This window comes from Mesoplodon bidens (assembly GCF_964165515.1).
Source record: "Mesoplodon bidens genome assembly, chromosome: 10".
Classification (NCBI taxonomy): Eukaryota; Metazoa; Chordata; class Mammalia; order Artiodactyla; family Ziphiidae; genus Mesoplodon; species Mesoplodon bidens.
The window spans coordinates 263,953-291,117 of NC_138172.1; the positions used below are offsets into that span (position 1 = coordinate 263,953).

General features: G+C 49.3%; 1 protein-coding gene across 5 annotated transcripts in view; it reads left to right on the top strand.

Moving 5' to 3' along the window:
- SLC41A3 (solute carrier family 41 member 3) overlaps nucleotides 1–27,165 on the top strand; it is an 87,466-nt gene that overhangs the window by 33,572 nt on the left and 26,729 nt on the right. For 3 of the 5 annotated variants that reach the window (XM_081247204.1, XM_081247203.1, XM_081247205.1), the window contains exon 3: nucleotides 10,730–10,837. In XM_081247204.1, the coding sequence (XP_081103330.1) occupies nucleotides 10,730–10,837 (108 nt within the window). Of the gene's footprint in view, nucleotides 1–5,026; nucleotides 5,340–10,729; nucleotides 10,838–27,165 lie in introns of those variants that run through there. The other 2 variants (XM_081247206.1, XM_081247207.1) reach the window with 2 other exon arrangements.

Here is a 27,165-nt window from a genome sequence, read left to right on the forward strand (position 1 = left end):
AACAGACCCCACTGGGCCCACCCAGTTGATCTCGGGGGCTCCCAGGAGCCCAGGTTTGGGGGTCACCTCCTCTGGTCTGTGGCATCTGACTCAGGACAGGGAGGCCGCCCCCTGTGGGTGGGCGGTGCCGGGGGCCCAGGGTTGGCTCCCTGCCCCGTATTGAGGCTGCCCTCCTTGGTCGCTGTGCCTCCCAAGGCCCACGGGCAGCCAGGCTGCGAGGGTCCCAGCAGGTCTGCGAGGGCCCCCTTCCCAGGAGAGCAGGGTGTGTACCTGCGTCGTGGCTCAGCTGGTGGACGGTGTAGGCCGGGGGAAGTTTCTGGCATCAGCTTACAGCCCTCGGTGGTCTAGGGGCCCCGGAGGCTCTTGAGGGTTCTCTTCAGTGGAGGCGACTCTGGGGCCCGATGGGGGTGCCTGCCGGCTCTGATGGAGCCTCTTGTTGGAGGGGCCCCTTCGAGGCAGGCTGCTGGGCAAGTACGGCCTAGATGGGCAGGAGTGAACTTTGCACGTGAAGACGGTCACCTCCAGAAGGCACAACGCCCGCACAGGTGCTAGGCTGTGTTCGCACATCAGGATGAGCTGCTCCCGGTGGGCAGAGGCTCTTAGGGGTCTGAGCAGGGGGAGGCTCGCTCTGTGAGGGCGGTGGCAGCCCATCCTCTTTGGCGGGGGCTCCTTTGTGAGTGTTCGGGTGTCTCAGGGAAGGTGTCCCATGAGTCTGTAGAGGGGCGGCCATCGTGTAGCGCCGGCCCCGCGGAAGGTGCAGCAAAGGCCCTACCGGCAGAGAGCCTGCGGCTGCAGGCCCACCTGGGAGAAGTGACGGTCAACAGGGCGAGAGTGCTGAAGTGGGCGCTAAGCGGAGCGTGCTAGCCAGACCTGCAGGGCACAGCGTTTACCGGCTGCTGCCTGGTGCGGTCAGTGTCCCGACAAGACTAGATATTGGGTGTGGGGCCCACAGGACGGCTGCGGCCACCACTGCGAGGCGGCTTGTCTCTGCCAGGTTTAAGGACAGAGCTGGGCGGTCAAGTGCAGAACAGCGGGTATTCGCTTCACTCAGGAGGCCTCGCCAGACCAGGTTCAACCCCGAGGGCCAGTTTCAACGTGGTGGCCTGCGCTGGGCCGCATTAACTATTTTAACCGGGGAGGGGGGTACCACGGGGTCCCCTTTCGTCAGCCAATTTTTAAGTCAGGCTGGCAGCAGGGGTGCCTGATTCGGTCCGTTCACAGTCGTTCCGGCCTCGGGGAGGTGGTGACCCCGGGGCGGCACGCGCACAAGCCAGCCAGCGGGGCTCCGTCCCCGGCGGCCTTCACCGTGTCGGGAGCTGTTTAGTCAGCAGAAAGCAGCTGGTGAGGCTGCCGGGCATGCGCGGTCAGGGGCGGGCCGTCCTGTTCGTGACGCCAGATGCAGTGACGGCTTCCTCTTGAGGGACCTGCACCTGGACAGGTGAGCTCAGAGTTCATCAGCCCCACGCACCAGGCCCGGGGGAGGACATGCCTCCCACGTGGGGCCCTCAGGGCTGTGCTCAGGAGCGCCAGCTGCCAGAGGCTGTGCTGGCGGGCATTGTAGGAACACGTACCAGTTCCCATAGGGCAGTGACTGTCTCGTTTGCATTCCGTGGGCTCCTCGGGGGTCGGGGCGGCGGCAGTGGGGCTGCCCCAGGCCCTGCTGGCTTTACCAGGTGTCCAGGCAGCACATCATAGGAATAATGTGGGCCCTACATGGCTCAACTCGTGGAAGGCTGATGGGTCTCTTTCTGTCTGCTTCTACAGTGCAGCTTGTTGGTTTGTCCACACAGCACACGCGTGGGCCACAGGCCAGCGCTGTGCCGGACGCCACCGTGGACGGGGTGCCGGGCCTGCTCTTGGCCGTCACAGCCGAGCAAGGAGCGACAGGGGCCTGAGCCGGGGTTAGGCAGCGGCAAGGGCTACGGGGAACCGAAGGGGCAGAGCTGGGTGACGGCTGGAGCAGCCTTGAGGGGGTGCCGGGAAGGCGTCCCTGAGGAGGGGGCTCTGGGCTGAGGCCTGCGTGGCGAGGGGGCTGGCCGGCCGGGGCGGGGGCACTCGGTCCCACATGGTCACCGGCAGGTGCGTTCTGCCGGCCAAGTTGGAAGCAAAAATGAAGACGACCTTTCCTGTTGCCGAGAACGTAACTGCCTTGACCTCTGGGACCTCAACACGATGGGGGGATTCAGGCCTTTAAGAGTGACCGTTTCGCTCAGAACCAGCCCAGGCTCAAGGTGACCCGTGAGAGGGTGGGAGGCCGTTGGGAAGGTGTGCTCCTGGGAAGAAAGCTGTCCCCACCGAGGACCCCGAGATGGACGTGAGGCCCGGCCGTGCGCCCACCCTCCGTGGCCCCTCCTAACTGTCCCGCAAGTTGAGGGGTTGGGGGGGTTCTGATGCCGCAGCTCTGGGTGCGCAGGGGCTGGGCTCCCGTTTCCGGAGCGTCTGGTGGTCCTGAGCAGCGTGAGCTGAGACCCTTCTGGTGGGGTGGCGAGAGGTGGTCAGAGGCCCGGGGAGGGCAGGGACTCTTCAAGGTCACCCAGAGCCACCTGGCACCGGACCCAGATTCCTCCCGAGGCCCAGCACAGCCCCAGAATACAGCTCAGGCGCTTGGAGACTTTCCACTGTGCTCTGAGCTCCTGTGCAAGTCACGTTCCCGATCTCCTCGATTGTGCGCCAGTGAGCTGTGTTGACATATTTTGTTCTCAAGTTGCATGGGAAAGTAATCTTCCACACACGATGGCATCTTTTATTTGTTTTTGGTGACAGTTTATTTTTTGATGGTTATAAAAGCAAATAATCACAATAGATATACAGAAAGTTATGAACTAAAGGTCACTTAGGATCCCACCACCTGAAAGTACCCACTTGTAGCATTTTGGTATATAACCTACTAAATTGCTCACTGCTTGTGTGTGTGTGTGTACTTATTTCTCATTATTTTTTAAACAAAAATGAGAAACATTTTTGTAATGATTTATACCCTGCTTAATGAGGGATCTTTCCCATATGTAATCATGCAAGTGGTTGTCTATTTCCACATCTTCTGCCCTGATGAGAGTGGTTCAGGAACCCACTGTGTATGATTTTATGTTGTATTATGACGTTCGACTGCATTTAAAACTGTAAGGAGATCACAGGAGGTGCTGAAGCCAGGAGAAGGAAATCGCTAGTTGGGGGGCCTGTCCAGCTGTGGGCCTGGGGACTGGGGCAGCCAGTGTCCAGAGTGGGCCCGCTGAGAGGGGTCTGTCTTAAATGAGCTAGCAGCCTTAGATGCGTCAACTTCTGCCACACTTTCCTTAGAAATGTGCTGTTTCTCTCAGCCTCCTGCTGGTTCAGACTCCTGTGTGAACAAACGGACCCTCATCTCAAAGGCGGGCAGCAGCGGGGGCAGTGGGCCCTGGAGTCGGGGGTCGAGGTCCTGGCCCCGCCTGTGAGGCTGACTGGGGGGTGGTCATGGGCAAACCTTCACGGGGCCGTCAGCTTCTCATTTGCAAAACCGGGACCTTTGCTTCCTGGTGCGTGGCTCGGGGGTGCCTTGAGAGTCTGGTGATGGACGGAGTGTAACGTGTGTGCACGTGAAAGGGCACGGTGGGTCAGCTGTGGCCTGAAAGCTTAGGGAGAGTCTGGGCTGCGCAGGGAGGTTAGGAGTTGCTGCATTATCTGTGAAGGTCCCCTTTGCTCCTGCTCTGCAGCAAACCGCGCCTGACTCTGTAGCTGGCGGGAAGCCCGCTGTCAATTTGATCTCAGATCTTTCATTTGGACGCCACTCAGCGAGCAGCTGGTGGGACACACAGCCCAGGACCGTCCCCTCCTGTGACAGGACGGCTGCTGCTGGCTGCCCACGGGGCCGCAGCCAGAACACACCCCAGCTTCTCCTTGGCGGGGTGGCGGGGTCCCGAGTGCCAGCATCTCCGGAGGTGGGCGGTGGAAGCCGTCAGGACCCCAGGATCGGGGCCCAGAACTGGACGGGGGCAGCGTCTCCTGCGCTCACACACAAGGGACCGACAGACCCCAGCCCTCGCTGGGAAGTGGGGCTCCTTCTGTCTGGCTCCTGGGAGGGGCTTCATGAGAAAGTGAAGCGGGCGAGGAAGGATGCAGTGAAACATCGGGGGCGCGAGGGAAACGGCCGTCAGGGTCTGGCTGGACTTGGTGAGGAGGGAATCGGGCTTGGCCGGCTCAGTGGGATTTAGGGTGCTGAGGGCTGGACTCCAGGCTGAGGGCTGGGCTTGAGCATGGGGTGGGCTGTCCGAAGGAGGGGAACCGGCCGAGGCGCACGAGAGGTGTGAGCGAGCGTCCAGCCCTCAGCTTTGGGCTCCTGCTGGCTCTGGCCTTGACCCTGCTCAGCCTGCCCTCCGGCCTGGACACTCTGTCCCCGGCGCCTGTGGGGTGCACAGTGGACACACTCATTTATTCCACGAAGAGGCCCCCTTCTCCTCGGGGTCGGGGCGGCAGCTCAAGGCTGGTTTAACCTCTGTCGGCACGAGCCTGGGCCCCTAAGAAGCACCTTACAAGTCTCTGTCCTTTGACAGACAGCAGGGCTGCATTCCTTCTGTGAACACAGCCTCTTCCTGTGGCCGTGAGCCCCTCGACACCTAGGTCGAGTGGCCGCAGGGCACGGCTTCTTCCTTGGGGGCCTGCAGGCCTCTCGACCTTGAGGGGTGACAGTCCTCAGGGGCTCAGACCTGGCCCGAGGAGCAGGTGCTTCAGGCTGAGATGTCCCCAGGCCCCGTGCGGCCTCACCAAGGCCAGGCCTCACGTGGCTCCAGCTCTCTGGTCCAGCCCGAGCCAGCGTGGGCCGGACAGCTGGGCGCTGTCAAGGTCGCCCCAGGGGACAGGGAGCCTCCTCGTGGGAGGCCAGCCGAGGGAGGTCCCACCAGACACGGCAGCCACTCTCAGAGGAGAACCTGATCTTCGGGGAGTGGACAGCAGGAGTGGCCAAGCCCTGAGCGAGGCTGAGTCACCCGGCCTTTGTTCCTCACTGTTGGCTCTGGCCCTCAGCTGAGGGGCAGTGGGGACTGTCCACAGCACAGGGCGCCTGGCAGCTCTGCCCGGGTGGACCCCTTAAGAAACGCATCCTGGTGTGGGCGGAGGCCAGTGTTGGGGGCGCCCAGGCTTGGCCATCCAGGGAATACGTCACCGGCCTGGCCATGGTGGTCACCCAGCTGGACCTGGAGCTCTGCTTTCAGGGCACGAAGCTGCGAGGCTTCCGCTGTGAGTTCACCCGCTGCCCCCGCGGGGTCCTCCCCGAGACCACCTTCACCATTGTGGGCCAGGTGGTTGTGCCCGTTCTGCTGTCTGGCCTCGGCCTGGTGACGGCCGGCTTGCTGATGAACACCATCCAAGTGCGTATGGCGAGGCGAGGGGCAGCTTGGGCCCTGGGGTGGGGGAGCAGGCATCACGCACAGGGCAGGCCCCTGGGTCGGGCAGGGGACCGGGCTCGGGGGGCTGGCAGGAGAGTCCTCCTGGGACCTCAGTGTCTGAGAGTCACAGGGGCTTCTGACGACCCTCCACCGTCAGCCTGCATGAGACTTCTCAGCCTGGGAGCTCGAACCGTTCTCCTTCCAGCAAACGCAGACACATTAGGCAGGGCCTGGAGGGCCTTGAGTCCTGCTCCGCCGGTCTCTCCCCACCCGAGGGGCTCAGGCATCCTGCCTCAGTCTCTCCATCTGCAAACCGGGCAGCGTTGTGAGGTTGGTGTGCTGGCCCGAGCAAGGGTGCCGGGCACTGCTTCTCCAGCCCCAGAATCTCCCGAGGGGGTGGTCTCAGCAGGAGGACAGGGTCCTGAGCACGGCGGGGGTCCAGGAGCACAAGGGGATGCAGATGCAGGAGGTCTCCATCAGGAGAGGTGTTTGCTGGGAGGCCCAGGGGGTCTGTTTATGCCCTGGGTCGGCTCTGGGAGCCGTGTTTGGGTCACTTACGGAGTGAGTGTGTTCTCGAGCCGCTGGGGCCTGAACGTGAGCATGCGGGGGGAGGGGCCGTCACCTCTCACATCCCGCCGTGCCCCTGCCTCTGAGCTGGAGGGGGCGGCCGACACCCACCCGGTACCCGGCTCTGAACGTGGTTCTCGGGGCGGTGTCTGGCCGCCCTGCCCAGTGGACAGGGCACTTCCTCGCGTGCTGCCAGCTGGACACCCGGATTCCTGTCTGCTGCTTCCCCTGGAGTTGCCCCGGGGTCTGTCACCCTCCCTGGGCCTTGCGGACACTGGGAGAGTCCACCCTGAATCTCCCTCCTTGACCTTCCCCAGCACCTTGCGTGGAGCATGGCCTCGTGTCCCCGAGCTGCCCACCCGTGACCCTTTCTGTGGGGCCTCGGGGCCGAGAACAGGTGCCGAGAGCTCGACAGAGTCCAGGAGGTTTGGTGGGGCCCTGGGGGAGAGGGGGTCATGCCTGACCATCAGCGGAGGTGCCCCGGGGCCAGGTGGAGGGTGTCCACCTGGAGAGTGCAGCGCCTTTCCTGACCACGTGCGGGTTCCATCTGGGAGGTGGGCCCAGAGCAGATGTGGGGAAGGCTGTCTGCAGGTTTGGCCTTGAGCCGTCAGCTTCGGGAGGGCCAGCGACTGGGAGGATGGAACAGCTCTGTACGTCACAGCCCTTTCCTCGTCCCCACTTTGCAGATAGGGTGTGTGAGGGTCAAGGGCCCTCTGTTTACTGGGTTCTGGTGCTCACCCCTCCCGGCAGTGCAGGAAGCAGCCTTGGGGCTCCCAGAGGGAAGCCCACATCACGGGGGGCTCCTGGCTCCAGCGGTGCCCAGGCTGGTGCCTGACCAGAGCCCTTCACACCGGGCCTCGGGGCTTCTGAGCCCACAGTGAGGTAGACCACCTGGCCCGACAGCCGCGCCTCGTGGATGGTCCCCGGCGCAGCTCTGTGCCTGGCTGGGTGCAGGTTTCACCTACGCTCTTTGGGGCCGGGAGTCTCTGATTCTGGGCCTGGGGATTGGGGCCCAGTAAGTGGCCAGAGTATCAGTTTCGTGTCTTCAAACAATTATTTTTCAGTTACACAAGTAAGCTGTAAGTATTTCTTTTTTTTTTTTTTTTTTTTTTTTTTTTTTGCGGTAGGCGGGCCTCTCACTGTTGTGGCCTCTCCCCTTGCAGAGCACAGGCTCCGGACGCGCAGGCTCAGCAGCCATGGCTCACGGGCCCAGCCGCTCTGCGGCATGTGGGATCTTCCCAGACCGGGGCACGAACCCGTGTCCCCTGCATCGGCAGGCGGACTCTCAACCACTGCGCCACCAGGGAAGCCCCTAAGTATTTCTTTTTATGGAACAAGCATCGCAGCGAGGTTCAGCCCGCTTTGAGCACAGCCTCAGTCGCAGTAGGTCCCTTACTGTCGAGTCGTGTGTGTCATTCCAGACCTTTTTGGGGTTTACATGCACACGTGGGCACCAGTGAAAGCACGTGTGATTACTCTTCCCAGATCAGGGCCGAAGCAGACAGGCTGGCTGCTCGGAGCAGCAGCCGAGAGCCAAGCGCCGGGCAGGTGGACAGAGCCACTTGTCATCCAGTTCCTCCTTCGTTTGTTGAGTGAATTTGGTTGAATCCTGAGCAGAAGCTGACCTTCCTGGCGGGCGTGTCTGGTGGCCGTTGGGCCCCCCTGCAGACAACGGGGAGGGGGCCGAGGCAGCAAGGGAGGAGGGGCAGGTCGGAGACTCTGCAGACGCTTTGCTGGGCCTCAGAGGTGGCGTTTCCAGGGTGCGTGAGCAGCAGTGAAGGTCCCGGTGAGGGGGCCCGTGTGCGCAGACCACAGAGGGGGCGGGCGTGTGGGCGGGGGGGCGGCCGCCGAGGGTGAAGTGTTGGTCACTTTGTCCTCGTTCTTTGTTCTAAAACAAACATCGCGTCTTGCTTCACTGGGGTCCAGCACAGGCGTGGAGAAAATCGCACGGCCGGTGAGCACGCAGTTTGGTGAGCCATCTCGGGATAAAGGGGTGCCTTAACCCGCCAGATGGAGGGCTCGCAGCCCCTCAGCTCCCCCGCCCCGCCCACTCCTCATGCCCCGATCTGCACTGCCTTTGTGTTTGTGGAACACGAGGACCTGCGTGCCCAGAACTGGAATTAGTGAAGGGTCGTGAGGGGCTGAGTGATATGTCCTCCCTGGCACCTGGGGTCTGAGATGACCCAGAGGTGCTGCTCAAGGCTGCAGGGGAGAGCTGGGGGCTGTAGGCGTGATTGAGAGGACCCCCCCACCCACAAGTGCAAGAGCCAGTGCATGGGGCCCATGCAGCAGGGTCAGCGTGGAGCCTTGGGCGGGGGACCTGTGGGACGTCCAGGGCTGTCCGCGGCCGGGGGCAGGCGTGAGCCGGGTTGTGGAGCCAGCCGCCGTTAAGGTGCTCTGGGAGTGGATGACCAAAATCCCGACCCATTCAGGGTCTCCCTGAAGAGGTCTGCAGGTCAGGCAGCTCCAGCCCTGTTCATCCCTTGGCCTCGGTGTCCCCGGGGCCCTGGCCTTCTGTTCTCCTGGCGCCGTCCACCTTTGCTGGCTTTGTCCCTGAGTAGCCCCTTGTGGTCGTCAGACCTGATGTGTCTAAAGCCCCTTCCCAACCCTCCTCGGCCATGCCTGTGGCCCAGCCCAGGCGACCCCTTGCAGGAGGACAGGACCACCGCCCGCAGGCTCACCTCTTGCTGCCCCTGTGTGGGGTGGGGAGGGGCCTGGGCCTTGGAAGGGAGAGGACTTGGAGAGAAGGGAGAACCGAAGCAGGAGGGGGAGTCAGGGTTAGAGGGCAGGGGGTCACGACCTTGCTGTACTGCTGGCAGAAGCAGATCCGAGTGGACGGGGCGAGTCCAGGGAAGGGTAGGCGGGAGCGTGTGCCGGGGCCTCAGGTTCCTCGCGGGCAGCCTGACTCCCCGGCCTGGCTCCGTGTATCCTGGAACAGGGACTTTCTCGGCCGCGGACACGGGATCTTGGCAATGGCTGACCCTGGGTTTTCCTTTGAAAGCGTAACATTCGTGGGTGAGCCGGTCCCACAGATTCAGGGTTCCTGTGGGCGCTGAGATGTCTGTGCCCACGTTGAAGAAGCAAAGATGGTTATTAGACTTTTGCAGCCTTCCTGTCTGGAGAAAGAAAATAAGTCCCTTACATTTTTGTCTTTTGTTGTTTTTTTTTTTGGCTGTGTTGGGTCTTTGTTGCTGTGCGCGGGCTTTCTCTAGTTGCAGCGAGCAGGCGCTACTCTAAGTTGTGGTGCGTAGGCTTCTCATTGCGGTGGCTTCTCTTGTTGCAGAGCATGGGCTCTGGGCGTGCAGGCTCAGTAGTTGTGGCTCATGGGTTCTAGAGCACAGGCTCAGTAGTTGTGGCGCACGGGCTTAGTTGCTCTGCGGCATGTGGGATCTTCCCAGACCAGGGCTCGAACCCATGTGCCCTGCATTAGCAGGTGGATTCTTAACTACTGCACCACCAGGGATGCCTCCAGTCCCTTACATTTGAAAAATGTAAAAGGTCAGGAGGGAGATGAGGAGCCCTCAGCGGAGGCTAAGATGGGACAATCAGAGGTCAGCACAGGACAGGACGACACCCCGTCAGCCACGTGGAGACAGGGGTGTGCCCGTCACATAGCGGGGGAGGGGTTCCCACGGGGAGTCACCCCGCACACAGCAGTCTTAGGTGCGGAGGCCAAGTTCAGTGGTGCCGGGGAAGAAGGGGGCTGAGAGAAGGGGGTTTACTTGGGGGGTGGGTACTCGGTCTTGTGTGTTGGTGGGAGGAGGGTGAGAGCACCAGCCCCTGGGAGGGGGCTTCCCAGGCGAAAGGGGCCTCGGCTGGACAGGACGCAGCACCCCGCTGGCTGGTGACACGTTCTTTCCGCACTGTTCGGAGAGGAAGGCTTGTAACTCCACCAAAGCTGGGACTGGATCCTCAACTTCCCAGCTTTGTAGAAAAGGTAAAGGAGAGGGAACCGTAACTGTGAGTCTGCGACACTTCCCAGATCTCAGGACACGAAGAGGTCCTCACAAGGCCTGGCCCGCCCTTGTGGGGCGGCTCTTTTGATGACCCTCTGGGCCCCCGGGGTAGGGGGACTCTTGTCTTGGGGACGGGGAACCAGACCCCGCGCCATCTGCCTCCCAGCTCACAGAGCAGCAGGGTTTCTAGGACCAGCTTCCGTGGAGGGTCACAGATAGCTCAGGCCCGGGGAGCCGAAAGCAGCTGGTCGGATCAGGTGGAGCGTGAAACACTGCTTGGGGTAGGGGCAGTCCAACTGCCCGTGAAACAGGTAGGGCCATTTTCCCTTCACAGAGAAACGTGGTCGCGTTCTCTTGAAGCGTGCTTCTGCTTCCCGTTCCTTCTTGTTACATTTTTATTTATTTACAAGTGATAGAGACACTTTCCGTCAGTTTTCACAAATCCAGGGCCCCCACATGACCTTGGGCCCCACCCATCGGCCTTGGGGCCAGGGAGTCCTTGCCCAGCCCAGATCGTCCTGCCAGCTCGCCCGTGAGAAATTCCACAAGAAATCCCCAACTTTGAAGTTGGGGGCTCATTCCTGTTTCTACAGACGTGCACGCAGGACAAAGCAGTTCCCCGTCCACGGGCACGGGCCCAGACCTGGTCTCCCGGCAGCCAGGGAAGGAAGGGGCTCCCTGGGCCACTGTTCACGGTTGATCGTTACTCTGTTTAGTTTAAAGCCATTTAAGAAATGGGGTAGTTTTTTCCATTTTACAGGGAACGAGGACTTGTTGAAGTATCTCTCGAGCAGTTCCCGAGAGGCGCGGTCCGTGTGCTTGGACTGACCCCCAGTTCTTTCCTCGCAGCACTGGCCCGTGTTCACGGAGGTGAAGGACCTGCTGACCTTGGTGCCGCCCCTGGTGGGCCTGAAGGGCAACCTGGAGATGACACTGGCCTCGCGCCTGTCCACCGCGGTGAGTGGACGTCTGCACATCTGACCTCCAGGTCTCCCCGTGGAGCTCGTGGGCGGATGGGTTGGACTCTGAAAATCTGACGTCATTGGGAGTTGTCCTATCGTGTGGCTCTACCTGGTCACTCCTCCCGGCCATCACCCTGCTCTTTGGCCGGAGGCTGGGCTGCGGACAAGGCCCAGATGTCAGGGGTGCTGTGTCCTTGTGTCCCCTGTTCATGCTGGAGCCTGAGGCTGGTTCCACACATGACCCAGAAGCAGTGGCAAATGTCCTAGAATCCTCGTCACCAGGGTGTCCTCCTCTGGGCACTCTGTCACAGTTCCCAGCTTTGCTACTCTCGTCACCCTCCCAGGGCATGGAAATCCCTTTCCTTCTGTTATGGGGATGGTCTCCTTTTCTCTGTGAAAATGTCCTGATGTGCTGTGTTCCAGACACCGAGAGGTGGGCGATGCAGCTGGGGTGCTGGAGGGGTCCCTGGAGCCCGAGGCTGGAGAGGGAGGTGAGGGGTGGCCAGCTGAACAGCAGCCCCCAAAGATGTCCACGTCCTAACCCGTGGAGACTGAATGCTCCCTTACGTGGAGGTGTTTGCACATGATTAAGTTAAGGCCCTTGTGGTAGGAGATAATCCTGGATCATCCAGGGGGCCCGGTGTTGTCACAAGCGTCCTTACCAAGGGGAGGTGGGGTTGGGGGAAATGTCAGACAGAAGAAGGAGGCAGGTTGGGGGAGCAGATGCTCGCCACCAGCCTGCAAAGATGAAGGAAGGACCGTGAGCCAGGTATAGCTCTACCTGCTGGAAACGGAAAGAAACAGCTGCCCCCTGCATGGACCCTCTGTAGACCCCTGGCCTCCAGAACTGAAAGAGAAGATGTTTGCATCATTTTCAACCACTGAGTTGGTGGTAATTTGTCACAGCAGAGGCCAGACCGTGCAGTCTTGTGGGCCATTGAAATGTCTTAAGTGACAGGTGACATGGTGCCCGTGTGTGTGCACATACACGTGTGCACACACGTAAGTGTGATTAAATGGGTCAGTGAGAGGGAAGAAATGTTGATGGTAATCCCTGCCATGGTGGCATTTCAGGTTACATTTTTTTTAATATAAATTTATTTTATTTATTTATTTATTTAGGCTGCGTTGGGTCTTCGTTGCGATGTGCGGGCTTCTCATTGTGGTGGCTTCTCTTGTTGTGGAGTCCGGGCTCTAGGCACGCGGGCTTCAGTAGTTGTGGCATGCGGGCCCAGTAGTTGTGGCTCGTGGGCTCTAGAGCGCAGGCTCAGTAGTTGTGGCACACAGGCTTAGCTGCTCCGCAGCATGTGGGATCTTCCCAAACCAGTGCTTGAACCCGTGTCCCTTGCATTGGCAGGCGGCTTCTTAACCACTGTGCCTTGGGTTACATTTTTATTTCATGGTGCTTAACTGCATATTAAACACTTCTGTGCTATGATTGTGTCTTACTGTTATAATTTTTTTTAAATGCATAAAATGTGGAGGGGAGAAGAGAATGATTGGAACAGTTGATCATCACAGCCTGTTTGAGGAGAACAGCCCCATTATCAGTGCAATAGAACCTTTAAAAGCATTCAGGGGCTTCCCTGGTGGCGCAGTGGTTAAGTGCTGGCATCCAGCTCCAGTGAGTCCAGGGATACCCAAGGGATGGATAGCTTCAGGGAAGGAAATAAATCTATTATACTTCTTAAAGTATCAGCATTGCATGTTTCTCTCTCTTTTTTTTGTTTACAATCACAGATTTATATATTGTAGTTGATTACATTACCAGGTACGTGACCAAACAATCTTAGCACAATCAAACCTCAAAATATTCTATAAAGATATTTTTTTAAAAAATATCCCCTAGTTTCTAGATGTCCTATTAAAATATTTCCCCAAGTTCCCATTAATCACAGGTTATTTCTTAGTAATCAAGCCAAGCAGTTATATAATTATTTTAATTGTAGAAGTTGGAGCTACTTGTTCCTATTTCTCTTCTTGCATGGGCAACCTTTTACAATGGTTCCACGAAAATATTTACAATATACCCTGCATGCCCTTTCTCGTTGTTTCCTCCAACTGAGACAGTGTTTTCTCCCTATCCTAGCAACCAATTCTGCTCTAGGCATTTGCTTTTCTATAATTAATCTTCCTTTATAATAGGACCATAAATTTCCTATGTCATCAGGAACTCCGGCCCATGGCCATACTCCATACTAGAGGGTGTTTTCCATAAAAACATCCCCTTAGTTCCAGGCTCTGAATTCTTTTTTTTTTTTTCGCGGTACACGGGCCTCTCACTGCTGTGGCCTCTCCCGTTGCGGAGCACAGGCTCCGGACGCGCGGGCTCAGCGGCCATGGCTCACGGGCCCAGCCGCTCCGCAGCATGTGGGATCCTCCCGGACCGGGGCACGAACCCGTGTCCCCTGCATCGGCAGGCGGACTCTCAACCACTGCGCCACCAGGGAAGCCCCCAGGCTCTGAATTCTTTACCCATTTCCCTGGGGCTTTAGTGGGTACTTCCCATTCTGTGGTAGTTTCAGGAGGGGGAGTCCTTAGAGGAATTTTTCTTTCACGTGGAGCAACATCCCCCCAAAATTGCCCCTATATGTAAATTTATTATCATAAAACATAACAACAGAGCTGTAGTCCACCCTCCCGGCATGGCGCTCCCTTGCAGTTTCGCCTTCCGTTGCTTCATGACTTTGTCATGGTGCAGTGGCTTCAGGATGGCTTCCGACAGTTAAGAATCCGCCTGCCAATGCAGGGGACACGGGTTCGAGCCCTGGTCCGGGAAGATCCCACATGACGTGGAGCAGCTAAGCCCATGCGCCACAACTACTGAGCCTGCGCTCTAGAGCCCGCAAGCCACAACTACTGAAGCCCGCGCACCTAGAGCCCATGCTCCACAGCAAAGAGAAGCCACTGCAATGAGAGGCCCGCGCGCCGCAACGAAGAGTAGCCCCCGCCCGTCGCAACTGGAGAAAGCCTGCGCAGCAATGAAGACCCAGCTCAGCCAAAAATAAAAAAATAAAATAAATAAATTTATAAAAAACAACAAAAAAGAAGCTTTCAATACCCAACACTGTATTAATGTGTAAATCAATACAACAAAAACTCACAAATTTTAAGTGTACGGGTCAGTGACTTTTGACAAATATACACACTGACATAACTACTATCCCTGTCAGGATACAGAGCCTGCCACCCACAGTCCATCCCAGAAACCCCTGATCCACTTCCAATCTCTGTATATTAGTTCTGCCTTCAAGACCCACTCATGATGTAAAAAATATTTTTAGTGCAACTTGAAATAGAAGAATATTTTATTTATATTGTTCTGGATGTTTTAGCTAGTGTAATATGCCAAGAAAAGGAAATAAGACCCTTAAATAAAAAAGAGGGAGAGGGCTTCCCTGGTGGCGCAGTGGTTGAGAGTCCACCTGCCGATGCAGGGGACACAAAATATCTAGAAAAGTTTTAAAACTAATAATCTCAGTAAAGTGATCTGGTTTCAAAATATCTAGATGAAATTTAAAATAGACATTAACATGTATAACTACATACTTCTGCACACACCAAAATTGGTCATTACAAAATACAACTGAATTGTAAAATTGAATTGAAAAAATTGGAGAGAGGTATCTTTCAAACAATGAACAAATTTTTTTTAGTTGTACATATATATACATTCTTATTTGTATATTCTTTTCCATTATGGTTTATCATAGGATATTGAATATAGTTCCCTGTGCTGTACAGTAGGACCTTGTTCTTTATCCATCCTATATATAAAAACTTACATCCGCTTACCCCAACCTCCCACTCCACCCCTCCCCCAACCCCTTCCCCCTTGGCAACCAGCAGTCTGTTCTCTGTGAATCTGTTTCTATTTCATAGATTCATGTGTCATATTTTAGATTCCACGTATAAGTGTTATCATATGGTATTTGTCTTTCTGACTGATTTCACTGGATCTCTAGTTGCATCATGTTGCTGAAAATGGCATTATTTCATTCTTTGTTATGACTGAGTAATATTCCACTATATATATGTACCACATCTTCTTTATCTATTCCTCTATCAATGGACATTTAGGTTGCTTCCATGTCTTAGCTGTTGTAAATAGTGCAGCAATGAACATTGGGGTGCATGTATCTTTTTGAATTACAGTTTTGTCCGATATATGCCCAGGAGTGGGATTGCTGGATCATATGGTGGCTTTATTTTTAGTTTTCTGAGGAACCTCCATACTGTTCTCCACAGTGGCTACACTGTGTAAATGAGTTACATTCCCACCAACAGTGCAAGAGGGTTCCCTTTTCTCCACACCCTCTCCAGCATTTACTGTTTGCGGATTTTTTGATGATGGCCATTCTGACTGGTGTGAGGCGGTACCTCATTGTAGTTTTGATTTGCATTTCTCTAATGATTAGCCATGTTGAGCATCTTTTCACGTGCCTATCGGCCATCTGTATGTCTTCTTTGGAGAAATGTCTGTTTAGGTCTTCTGCCCATTTTTATGATTGGGTTGTTTGTTTTTTGTTGTTGTTGAGTTGTATGAGCTGTTTGTATATTTTGGAAATTAAGCCCTTGTTGGTTGCCTCATTTGCAAATATTTTCTCCCATTCTGTAGGTTGTCTTTTCGTTTTGTTTATGGTTTCCTTTTCTGTGCAAAAGCTTGTAAGTTTGATTAGGTCCCATTTCAAACTGTGAACATATTTTAAAACTTTTTCATACTGAAGCCTCAAAAAGAAATATGTGGGACCCATACAAATAAAATGACAAAACTCCATAAAGGGAAATAGAAATTTGGAGGGAGAGATGGAGTTTCTGATGGGAAAAATCAATGTTGTAAAGTTACCGGTTCTCCCTGTTTTTATTTATAAAATTAATGCAGTTAATGCCAGAGAAATTGGGGGGAACATTTGACAGCATTAATTAATTAATTTATTAATTAATTAATTTATTATTATTATTATTATTATTTTTGCGGTACACGGGCCTCTCACTGTTGTGGCCTATCCTGTTGCAGGGCACAGGCTCCAGACACGCGGGCTCAGTGGCCATGGCTCACGGGCCCAGCCACTCCGTGGCATGTGGGATCTTTCCGGACCGGGGCACGAACCCGTGTCCCCTGCATTGGCAGGCGGACTCTCAACCACTGTGCCACCAGGGAAGCCCTTGACAGTATTATTTTAAAGTTTATCTGGAGGAATGAGTCAGAATAACCATGAAAATATTGGTAGGAAAAAGAGAAAGAAGACTAATGGTGAAATTTGATTTCCAGATTTTACAACATAATATAAAGTTATAGTAAGAAAAATATTTTGCAGCCAGTCTCAATTGATATATCAGAGAACAAAACAGAACATCCAGAAATAAACTCAGGCTTATACAAATATAATCTACTGTATGATAATATGACATTTTAAATCAATGAAAAGAGGGTGGATTATTAATAAATGGTCCTGAGATAATTGGCTAATTCTTTAGAAGTAATTTTTATTTTATGTCATACATAAATGTATATTTTGAATACATGGAGTAATTTAAAGTAAAGCATGATACCAGAAAAACACATCAGTATTTTTAGAATTGGTGACAAGAAATGCTTTTTAAGTAGCAGAACAAATGCATAACTCATAAAGGAAAGACGATGCCTTGTCTCAGTTAAACTGAGAGCTACGTAATAATTTTAGTTCCCTAGGGCTGTCATAACAAAGTACCACAGACTGAGTGGCTTAAACAACAGCAACGTATGGTCTCCAAGCTCTGGTTATAAGTCAGAGATGGAGGCTGGAATGGGCTGGCTCCCCCTGAGGCTATAGGAGTCTCTGCTCCAGGCCTTTCCCCATCTCTGGGTCTGCTGTGATTTCCACTGTTCCCTCGCCTGTAGATGCACTGCCCCAACCTCTGTCTTTGTCTTCATGTGGCTCTCCCTGTGTGCACATATCTCCAAATGTCCCCTTTCTATAAGGACAGCAGTCACATTGGATTAGGTGCCCACCCTACCCCAGTGTGACCTCATATAAACTAAGTACATCTCCAACCACCCTATTTCCAAATCAAGTCACTTACGAGGTTCTAGGGGTTCGGACTTGAAGTTCTGTTGGGGGGACAGTTCTACCCGTACAGTTTCCTTGCACAAATTAAAAGGGGAATAACTCACGAGGGGAAGAGTTATACAAAATTAACAGAGCTTCTGTATCCTCAAGTATCTAAGCAGCTCTTTTACATCAGCATGAAGACAGACCCTTCAATAGCAACGTGAACAAAGCGTATGGATCAAAATTTCATGTTCAGGGTAAGTCTCTGCGCTCCCAGTGCATGGGGCCCGGGTTTGATCCCTGGTCGGAGAACTTGATCCCACGTGCATGCCACAACTAATAAGTCTGCAGTGCCACAACTAAGAGTCTGCATGCCGCAACTAAAAAAAATAAAATAAAAATCCCGCATGCCACAACTAAGACCTGGCGCAGCCAAAATAAGTAATAAAAGAATTAAAAATTTAAAAAATATATTAAAAAAGGGCCTCCCTGGTGGCGCAGTGGTTGAGAGTCCGCCTGCCAATGCAGGGGATACGGGTTCGTGCCCCGGTCTGGGAGGATCCCATATGCCGCGGAGCGGCTGGGCCCGTGAGCCATGGCCGCTGGGCCTGCGCATCCGGAGCCTGTGCTCTGCAACGGGAGAGGCCACAAGAGTGAGAGGCCCGCATACCGCAAAAAGAAAAAAAATAAATAAATAAATAAAAAAATATATATATATATTAAAAAAAGAAACTGCCAGAAAATTTTATGAAATCTCACCAGCAGTTTTTGAGATATTCAGTTTTTCTGCATCCTCACCAGTATTTGGTGTCATCTAGTTTTTATTTTAGCTGTTTTATTAAACATGTAGTGATATCTCATCTTGGTCTTAATTTGCATTTCCCTAATGACTAATAACGGTCATCTTTTCTCATGTGCTTCTTTGCCATCACATACCCCTTTGAGTGAAGCATCTATTCATATCTAATTACATTACTGTTTTTACTCTTGAGTTTTGAGAGCTCTTTATAAATTCTATATATGAGTCTTTTGTCATATATGTGGTTTGCAAAAATTTTCTCCCATTCTCTGGCTTGACTTTTCACCCCCCTGAAAGGGTGTTTTAAAATATTTTATTTTCATTTTAGTAAAATACACATAAATTTTACCATCTTAACTGTTGTTAAATGTGCATTTCTCCACGTCCTCCTCAGCACTTGTTATTTCCTGGGTTTTTGTGTTGTTTTGTTTTTGGGGGAGTTGTTTGTTTTTTAAGTAGTAGCCATCCTAATGGCTGTGATATTGATTTGTATTTCCCTAATAATTAGTAATGTTGAACATCTTTTCATGTGCTTTTTTCCATTTTTAATTTTCTTGGAGAAATGTCTATTCAAGTCCTATACACATTTTTTAATGGGGTTTATTGGTTGAGCTGTAGGAGTTCTTTATGTATTCTGGAACTTAACTCTTATCAGACATATGATTTGCCAATAGTTTCTCCCTTTCTGTTGGTTTTCTTTTCACTCTGTTGATTGTGTCCTTTGATGCACAAAAGTTTTAAATTTTGATGTAGTCCAGTTTATCTATTTTTATTTTCTTACCTGTGCTTTTTGAGTCATATCCAAGAAATCATAACCAAATACAATGTCATAAGATTTTCCCCTATGTTTTCTTCTGAGAAGTTTATAGATTTAGCTCTAATGTTTAGATCTTTGATCCATTTTGAGTTAATTTTTGTATATGGTATTAGGTAAAGGTTCAACTTCATCCTTTTGTATGTGGCTGTCCAGATTTCCCAGCACCATTTGTTGAAAAGACTGTCCTCTCCCCATTGAACTGTCCTGGCATGCTTGTCAAAAATTATTTGACCATATATGCCAGGGTTTATTTCTGGGGTCTCTGTACTAGTCCGTTGGTCTATGTGTCTTTATGGTAGTACCACACTGTTTCAAAGCCTGTAGCTTTGAAATAGGTTTTAAAATCAGGAAATTTGAGGCCTCCAACTTTGTTCTTTTTTAAAAATTTTTATTGAAATATAGTTGATTTACAACATTGTGTTTAAGGTGTACAGTAAAGTGATTCAGTTATATATATATATATATATATATATATATATATATATATATATATATATATTTATTTATTTATTTTTACACTCTCTACCATTATAGGTTATTATAATATATTGAGTATAGTTCCCTGTGCTATACAGTAGGTCCTTGTTGGTTATCTATATAGTAGTATGTATATTTTAAGCACAAACTCCTAATTTATCCCTCTCTTCCCCTTTCCTTTGGTAACCATAAGTTTGTTTTCTATGTTTGTGAGTCAGTTTCTGTTTTGTAAATAAGTTCATGTATCATTTTTTTTAGTTAGGTTCCACATATGAGTGATACCATGTGATATTTGTCTTTGTTTGTCTTACTTAGTATGATCATCTCTAGCTCCATCCACGTTGCTGCAAATGGCTTATTTCATTCTTTTTTATGGCTGAGTAATATTTCACTGTATATATGTACGACATCTTCTTTATCGATTCCTCTGTCAATGGACTTTTAGGTTGCTTCCATGTCTTGGCTATTGTAAATAGTGCTGCCATGAACATTGGGGTCCATGTATCTTTTCTAATTATGGTTTTCTCCAGATACATGCCCAGGAGTGGGATTACTGGATCATATGGTAGCTCTATTTTTAGTTTTTAAAGGAACCTCCATACTGTTCTTCATAGTGGTTGTACCAATTTACATTCCCACCAACAGTGTAGAAGCATTCCCTTTTCTCCACACCCTCTCCAGCATTTATTATGTGTAGACTTTTTAATGGTGGCCATTCTGACTGGTGTGAGGTGATACCTAATTGTAGTTTTGATTTGCATTTCTCTAATAATTAGCGATATTGAGCATCTTTTCATGTGTTTGTTGGCCATCTGCGTGTCTTCTTTTGAAAAAATGTCTTTTTAGATCTTCTGCCCATTTTTTGATTTGGTTGTTTGTTTTTTTGATATTGAGCTGTATAAGCTGTTTGTATTTTTTTTCTTTTTTTTTTGCGGTACGTGGGCCTCTCACTGTTGTGGCCTCTCCTGTTGCAGAGCACAGGCTCTGGATGCACAGGCTCAGCAGCGGCCATGGCTCACGGGCCCAGCCGCTCCACGGCATGTGGGATCTTCCCAGACCGGGGCACGAACCCGTGTCCCCTGCATCAGCAGGCGGACTCTCAACCACTGCGCCACCAGGGAAGCCCTGTTTGTATATTTTAGAGATTAATCCCTTGTCAGTTGCATCATTTACAAATATTTTCTCCCAGTCTGTAGATGGGCTTTTTGTGTTGTTTATGGTTTCCTTTGCTGTGCAAAAGCTTTTAAGTTTAATTAGGTCCCATTTGTTTATTTTTGTTTTTATTTCCATTACTCTAGGAGACGGATCCAAAAAGACAGTGCTGTGATTTATGTCAAAAAGTGTTCTGCCTATACCTTCCTCTAGGAGTTTATAGTATCTGGTCTTACATTTAATCCATTTTGAGTTTATTTTTGTGTTTGGTGCTAGAGAATGTTCTAATTTCATTTTGTAGCTGTCCAGTTTCCCAGCACAACATGTTGAAGAGACTGTCTTTTTTTCCACTGTATAGTCTTGCCTCCTTTGTCATAGATTAATTGACCATAGGTGTGTGGGTTCATTTCTGGGCTTTCTATCCTGTTCCATTGATCTATATTTCTGTTTTTGTGCCAGAATCACACTGTTTCGATTACTGTAGCTTTGAGGTATAGTCTCAAGTCAGGGAGCCTGATTCCTCCAGCTCCGTTTTTCTTTCTCAAGATTGCTTTGGCTCTTCGGGGTCTTTTGTGTTTCCATAAAAATTTAAAAAATTTTTGTTCTAGTTCTGTGAAAAATGCAATCGGTAATTTGATAGGAATTGCATTGAATCTGTACATTGCCTAGGATACTATAGTCATTTTGACAATATTGATTCCTCCAATCCAAGAACATGGTGTATCATTCTGTTTGTGTCATTTACGATTTCTTACATCAGTGTCTTACACCTTTTGGAGTACAAGTCTTTGCCTCCTTAGGTAGCTTTATTCCTAGGTATTTTATTCTTTTTGATGCAATGGTAAATGGGATAGTTTCCTTAATTTCTCTTTCTGATCTTTCATTGTTAGTGTATAGAAATGCAACAGATTTTTGTGTATCAATTTAATGTACTGCAATTTTACCAAATTCATTGATGAGCTGTAATAGTTTTCTGGTAGCACCTTTAGGATTATCTGTGTATAGTATCAAGTCATCTGTAAACAGTGACAGTTTTACTTTTTCTTTTCCAGTTTGGATGCCTTTTATTTCTTCTTCTTCTCTGATTGCCATGGCTAGGACTTCCAAAACTATTGTTGAATAAAAGTGGTGAGAGTGGACATCCCTGTCTTGTTCCTGATCTTAGAGGAAATGCTTTCTGCTTTTCACTGTTGAGTATGATGTTAGCTGTGGGTTTGTCATATGTGGACTTTATTATATTGAGGTAGGTTCCCTCTATGCCCACTTTCTGGAGAGTTTTTATCATAAATGGGTGTTGAATTTTGTCAAAAGCTTTCCTGCATCTATTGAGATGATCATATGGTTTTTATTCTTCAGTTTGTAGATGTGGTGTATCACATGATTGATTTGCAGAAATGAAAAATCCTTGCATCCCTGGGATATATCCCACTTGATCACGGTGTATAATCCTTTTAATGTATTGTTGAATTCAGATTGCTAGTATTTTGTTGAGGATTTTTGCGTCTATGTTCATCAATGATATTGGCTGGTAATTTTCTTTTTTTGTGGTATCTTTGTCTGGTTTTGGTATCAGGGTAATAGTGGCCTCATAGCACGTGGGCTCTTCGTTGCGGTGCACAGGCTTCTCTCTAGTTGTGGCATGCAGGCTCCGGAGTGCACGGGCTCAGTAGTTTTGGCACACAGGTTTAGTTGCCCTGCGGCATGTGGGATTTTAGTTCCCTGACCAGAGATCGAACTGGCATTCCCTGCATTGCAGGACCAATTCTTAACCACTGGACCACCAGGGAAGTCCCTTTGTTGGGACTTTTTAAATCACAGCTTCAATTTCAGTACATGTGATTGGTCTGTTCACATTTTCTATTTCTTCCTGGTTCAGCCTTGGGAGATTGTACTTTTCTAAGAATTTGTCCATTTCTTCCAGGTTGTTCATTTTATTGGCATATGGTTGCTTGTAGTTGTCTCTTATTATCCTTTGTATTTCTGTGGTGTCTGTTGTAACTTCTCCTTTTTCATTTCTAATTTTATTGATTTGGGCCCTCTCCCTTTTTTTCTTGATGAGGCTGGCTAATGGTTTATCAATTTTGTTTATCTTTTCAAAGAACCAGCTTTTAGTTTCTTTCGTCTTTGGTATTGTTTTATTTGTTTGTAGTTCATTTATTTCTGCTCTGATCTTTATCATTTCTTCCCTTCTACTAACTTTGGATTTTGTTTGTTTTTCTTTCTCTAGTTGCTTTAGGTGTAAAGTTAGGTGGTTTGTTTGTTATTTTTCTTGTTTCCTGATGTAAGCTTGTATTCCTATTAACTTCCCTTTAGAACTGCTTTTGCTGCATCCCATAGGTTTTGGGTCATCGTTTTTTTCGTTTTCATTTCTCTCTAGGTATTTTTTTGTTTCCTCTTTGATTTCTTCAGTGATCCATTGGTTGTTTAGTAGCATATTGTTTAGCCTCCACATGTTTGTTTTTTACAGTTTTTTCCTTGTTGTTTATTTCTAATCTCATAACGTTGCGGTCGGAAAAGATGCTTGATACGATTTCAGTTTTCTTAAATTTACCAAGGCTTTCTTTGTGGCCCAGCATGTGGTAGACCCTGGAGACTCTTCTGCATGCATATGAGAAGAATGTGTATTCTGCTGCTTTTGGATGGAATGCTCTATAAATATCAATTAAGTCCATATGGTCTAATGAGTGATTTAAGGCCTGTGTTTCCTTATTGATTTTCTTTCTGAATGGTCTATCCATTGATGAAAGTGGGGTGTTGGGACTTCCCTGGTGGCCCAGTGATTAAGACTCCATGCTCCCAATACAGGGGGCCCGGCTTCGATCCCTGGTCCGAGAACCAGATCCCTCATGCGTGTCGCAACTAAGTGTTCGCATGCTGCAACTAAGGAGCCTGTGAGCCACAACTAAAGAGCCGGCCTGCCACAACTAAGGAGCCCACATGCCACAACTAAGGAGCTGGCAAGCCGCAACTAAGGAGCCCGCTGGCTGCAACTAAGACCTGGCATAACTTAATTAATTAATTAATTAATTAATTTTTAAAAAGCAATTAATAGGTATTAAAAAAGAAAGCATGCTATAAAAAAAACGAAGTGGGGTGTTAAAGCCCCCACTATAATTGTGTGGCTGTCGATTTCTCCCTTTATGGCTCTTAGTGTTTGCCTTACATATTGAGGTGCTCCTCTGTTGGATGCGTATGTATTTACAATTGTTATGTCTTTTCCTTGGATTGATCTCTTGATTATTATGTAGTGTCCTTCTTTGTCTCTTATAATAGTCTTTATTTTAAAGTCTATTTTGTCTGATATGAGTATTGCTATTCCAGCTTTCTTTTGATTTTCATTTGCATGGAATATGTTATTCCATCACCTCACTTGCAGTCTGTATGTGTCCCTAGGTCTGAAGTGGGTCTCTTGTAGACAGCATATATATGGGTGTTGTTTTTGTATCCATTCAGCCATTCTGTGTCTTTTGGTTGGAGCACTTAATCCATTTAAGGTAATTATCAATATGTATGTTTCTGTTGCCATTTTCTTAATTTTTTTGGTTTGTTCTTGTAGGTCTTTTTTCTTCCTTTCCTCTCTTTTTCTCTTGTGGTTTGATGACCATCTTTAGTGTTCTGTTTGGGTTGTGTTTCCTTTTTTGTGTTTGTACCTATTATAGTTTTGGGGTTTGCTGTTCCCATGAGGTTTTGTTATAGCAGTCTATATATGTACGTGGTTATTTTAAGCTGCTGGTTGCTTTCCTGCCTAGAGAAGTTATTTTAGCATTTGTTGGAAAGCTGGCCTGGGGGTGCTGAATTCTCTTAGCTTTTGCTTGTCCATAAAGCTTTTGATTTCTCTGTCAAATCTGAATGAGAGCCTTGCTGGATAGAGTATTCTTGGTTGTAGGTTCTTTGCTTTCATCACTTTATATATATATGTCATGTCACTCCCTTCTGGCCTGCAGAGTTTCTTCTGAGAAATCAGCTGATAACCTTATGGGAGTTCCCTTGTATGTTATTTGTTGTTTTTCCCTTGCTGCTTTTAAAGTTTTTTCTTTGTCTTTAATTTTTGTCAGTTTTATTACTGTGTGTCTTGGCAGCATGTTCCTCCTCCTTGGGTTTATCCTTCTTGGGACTCTATGCGCTTCCTGGACTTTGGTGACTGTTTCCTTTCCCATATTAGGGAAGTTTTCAGTTATTATCTCTTCAAATCTTTTCCCAGGTCCTTTCTCTCTTCTGCTTCTGGGGCTCCTATAATGCAAATGATGTTGCATTTAATGTTGTCCCAGAGGTCTCTTAGACTCTCTTCGTTTTTCATTCTTTTTTCTGCTCCTCGGCAGTTATTTCCACCATTCTGTCTTCCAGTTCACTTATCTGTTCTTCTGCCTCAGTTATTCTGCTATTGATTCCTTCTAGTGTATTTTTCATTTCAGTTATTGTATTGTTCATCTCTGTTTGTTTGTTCTTTAGTTCTTCTGGGTTTTTGTTAAACATTTCTAGCATCTTCTCGATCCTTGCCTCCATTCTTTTTCTGAGATCCTGGATCATCTTCACTATCATTATTCTGAATTCTTTTTCCAGAAGGTTGCCTATCTCCACTTCACTTAGTTGACTTTCTGAGGTTTTATCTTGTTCCTTCATCTGGAACATATTCCTCTGCCATTTCATTTTGTTTAACTTTCTGTGATTGTGGTTTCTGTTCTGCAGGCTGCAGGATTATAGTTCTTTCTGCTTCTGCTGTCTGCCCTCTGGTAGATGAGGCTATCAAAAAGGCTTTTGCAAGCTTCCTGATGGGAAGGACTGGTGGTGGGTGGAGCTGGGTCTTGTCCCTCTGGTAGGCAGGGCCATGCTCAGTCAAACTTTAATCTGCTGATGGGTGGGGCTGTTTTCCCTCCCTGTTAGTTGTTTGGCCTGAGGTGACCCAGCACCGGAGCCTACAGGCTATATGGTGGGACTAGTGGTGACCTCCAGGAGGGCTCACGTCAGTGAGTACTTCCCAGAACTGCTGTTGCCAGTGTCTTTGTCCCTGCAGTGAGCTTCGGCTGCCCTCCCCATCACCTCTGCAGGAGACCCTCCAGTACTAGCAGGTAGGTCTGGCCAAGTCTCTTTTTTTTTTTACCCCTGGGTCCTGGTGCGCACAAGACTTTGTGTGTGCCCTCCAAGAATGGAGTTTCTGTTTCACCCTGTCCTGTGGAAGTCCTGCATTCAAACCCTGCTGGCCTTCACAGCCAGATTCTTTGGGGACTCCTCCTCCTGTTACCGGATCCCCAGGCTGGGGAGCCTGATGTGGGGCTCAGAGCTCTCACTCCCGTGGGAGAACTTCTGTGATATAATTATTCTCCTGTTTGTGAGTCACCCACCCAGCAGGTATGGGATTTGATTCTATCATGATTGCACCCCTCCTACCGTCTCGTTGTGGCTTCTTCTTCTTTTGTTTTTAAATTTATTATTATTTTTTTTTTGCTGTACGCAGGCCTCTCACTGTTGTGGCCTCTGCCGTTGCAGAGCACAGGCTCCAGATGTGCAGGTTCAGCGGCCATGGCTCACGGGCCCAGCCGCTCCGCGGCATGTGGGATCTTCCCGGACTGGGGCGCGAGCCCGTGTCCCCTGCATCGGCAGGCGGGCTCTCAACCACTGCGCCACCAGGGAAGCCCTCTTCTTTGTCTTTGGATGTAGGGTATCTTTTTTTAGGTTCCAGCATTTTTTTTGTCATTGGTTGTTCAGCAATTAGTTGTGATTTTGGTGTTTTCATAAGAATGGGGTGAGCTGACGTCTTTCTACTCTGCCATCTTGAACTAATCTCCCAAACAAACTCTTAATATGTCCTGCATAGGTGAGTTGGCACCTTTGGAACAAGGGGCCACTTACATCTATCATTCTAAGAGATCACCAGTCTGTCTTGGAGTCCTTCTTCTTACTTGTGTGTATATCCGTTGTAGAGTTTTGGTTTGTGGTTACTATGAGATTTTACTATAGCAGTCTATATATATGCATGATTGTTTTAAGTTGCTGATCTGTTAATTTCCAGTGCATTTCTGATATCCTGCATTTATACTTTTCTCCTCTCCTGATTTTGGTTTAGATATATACTTGTGTGTGGATGATTTCCTACTTTCACTCTCTGTTTGCCTTTACCAGTGAGCTTTTCCATTCGCGATTTTCTTGTTTCTTGTTGTGGCCTTTTCTTTTCTCCTTAAAGAAGTTCCTTTAGCATTTGTTGTAAAGCTGGTTTGGTGGTGCTGAATTCTTTTAGCTTTTGCTTGTCTGTAAAGCTTTTATTTCTCCATTGAATCTGAATAAGACCCTTGCTGGATGGAGTATTCTTGGTTGTAGGTTTTTCCCTTTCATCACTTTAAAGATATCGTGCAACTCCTTTCTGGCCTGCAGAGTTTCTGCTGAAAATCTGCTGATAACCTTTTGGGGGTTCCTTTGTTATATGTTGCTTTTCCCTTGTTGCCTTTAATATTTTCTCTTTCTCTTTAATTTTCATCAGTTTGATTACTATATGTCTTGGCATGTTCTTACTTGGGTTGATCCTGTATGGTACTCTGTGCTTCCTGGACTTGGGTGACTGTTTCCTTTCCCATGTTAGAGAAATTTTAAGCTATTATCTCTTCAAATATCTTCTCAGGCCCTTTCTCTCTCTCATCTTCTTCTGGAACCCCTATAACTCGAATGCTGGTGCATTTGACGTTGTCCCAGAGGTCTCTTAAACTGTCCCTGTTTCTTTTCATTCTTTTTTCTTTATTACGTTCTGGGACAGTGATTTCCACCACTCTGTCTTCCAGCTCACTTAACCATTCTTCTGCCTCATTTATTCTGCTCTTGTTTCCTTCTAGGGTATTTTTCATTTCATTTATTGTATTCTTCAACTCTGGTTGTTCTTTATTTTTTCTAATTCTTTCTTTAAAACTTCTTGTAACTTCTCAGTCAGTGCCTCCATTCTTTCCCTGTGTTCTTGGATCATCTTTATGATCATTACTCAGAACTCTTTCTTGAGTAGATTGCCCATCTCCACTTCACTTAGTAGTTCTTCTGGGGTTTTATCTTGTTCCTTCGTCTGGAAC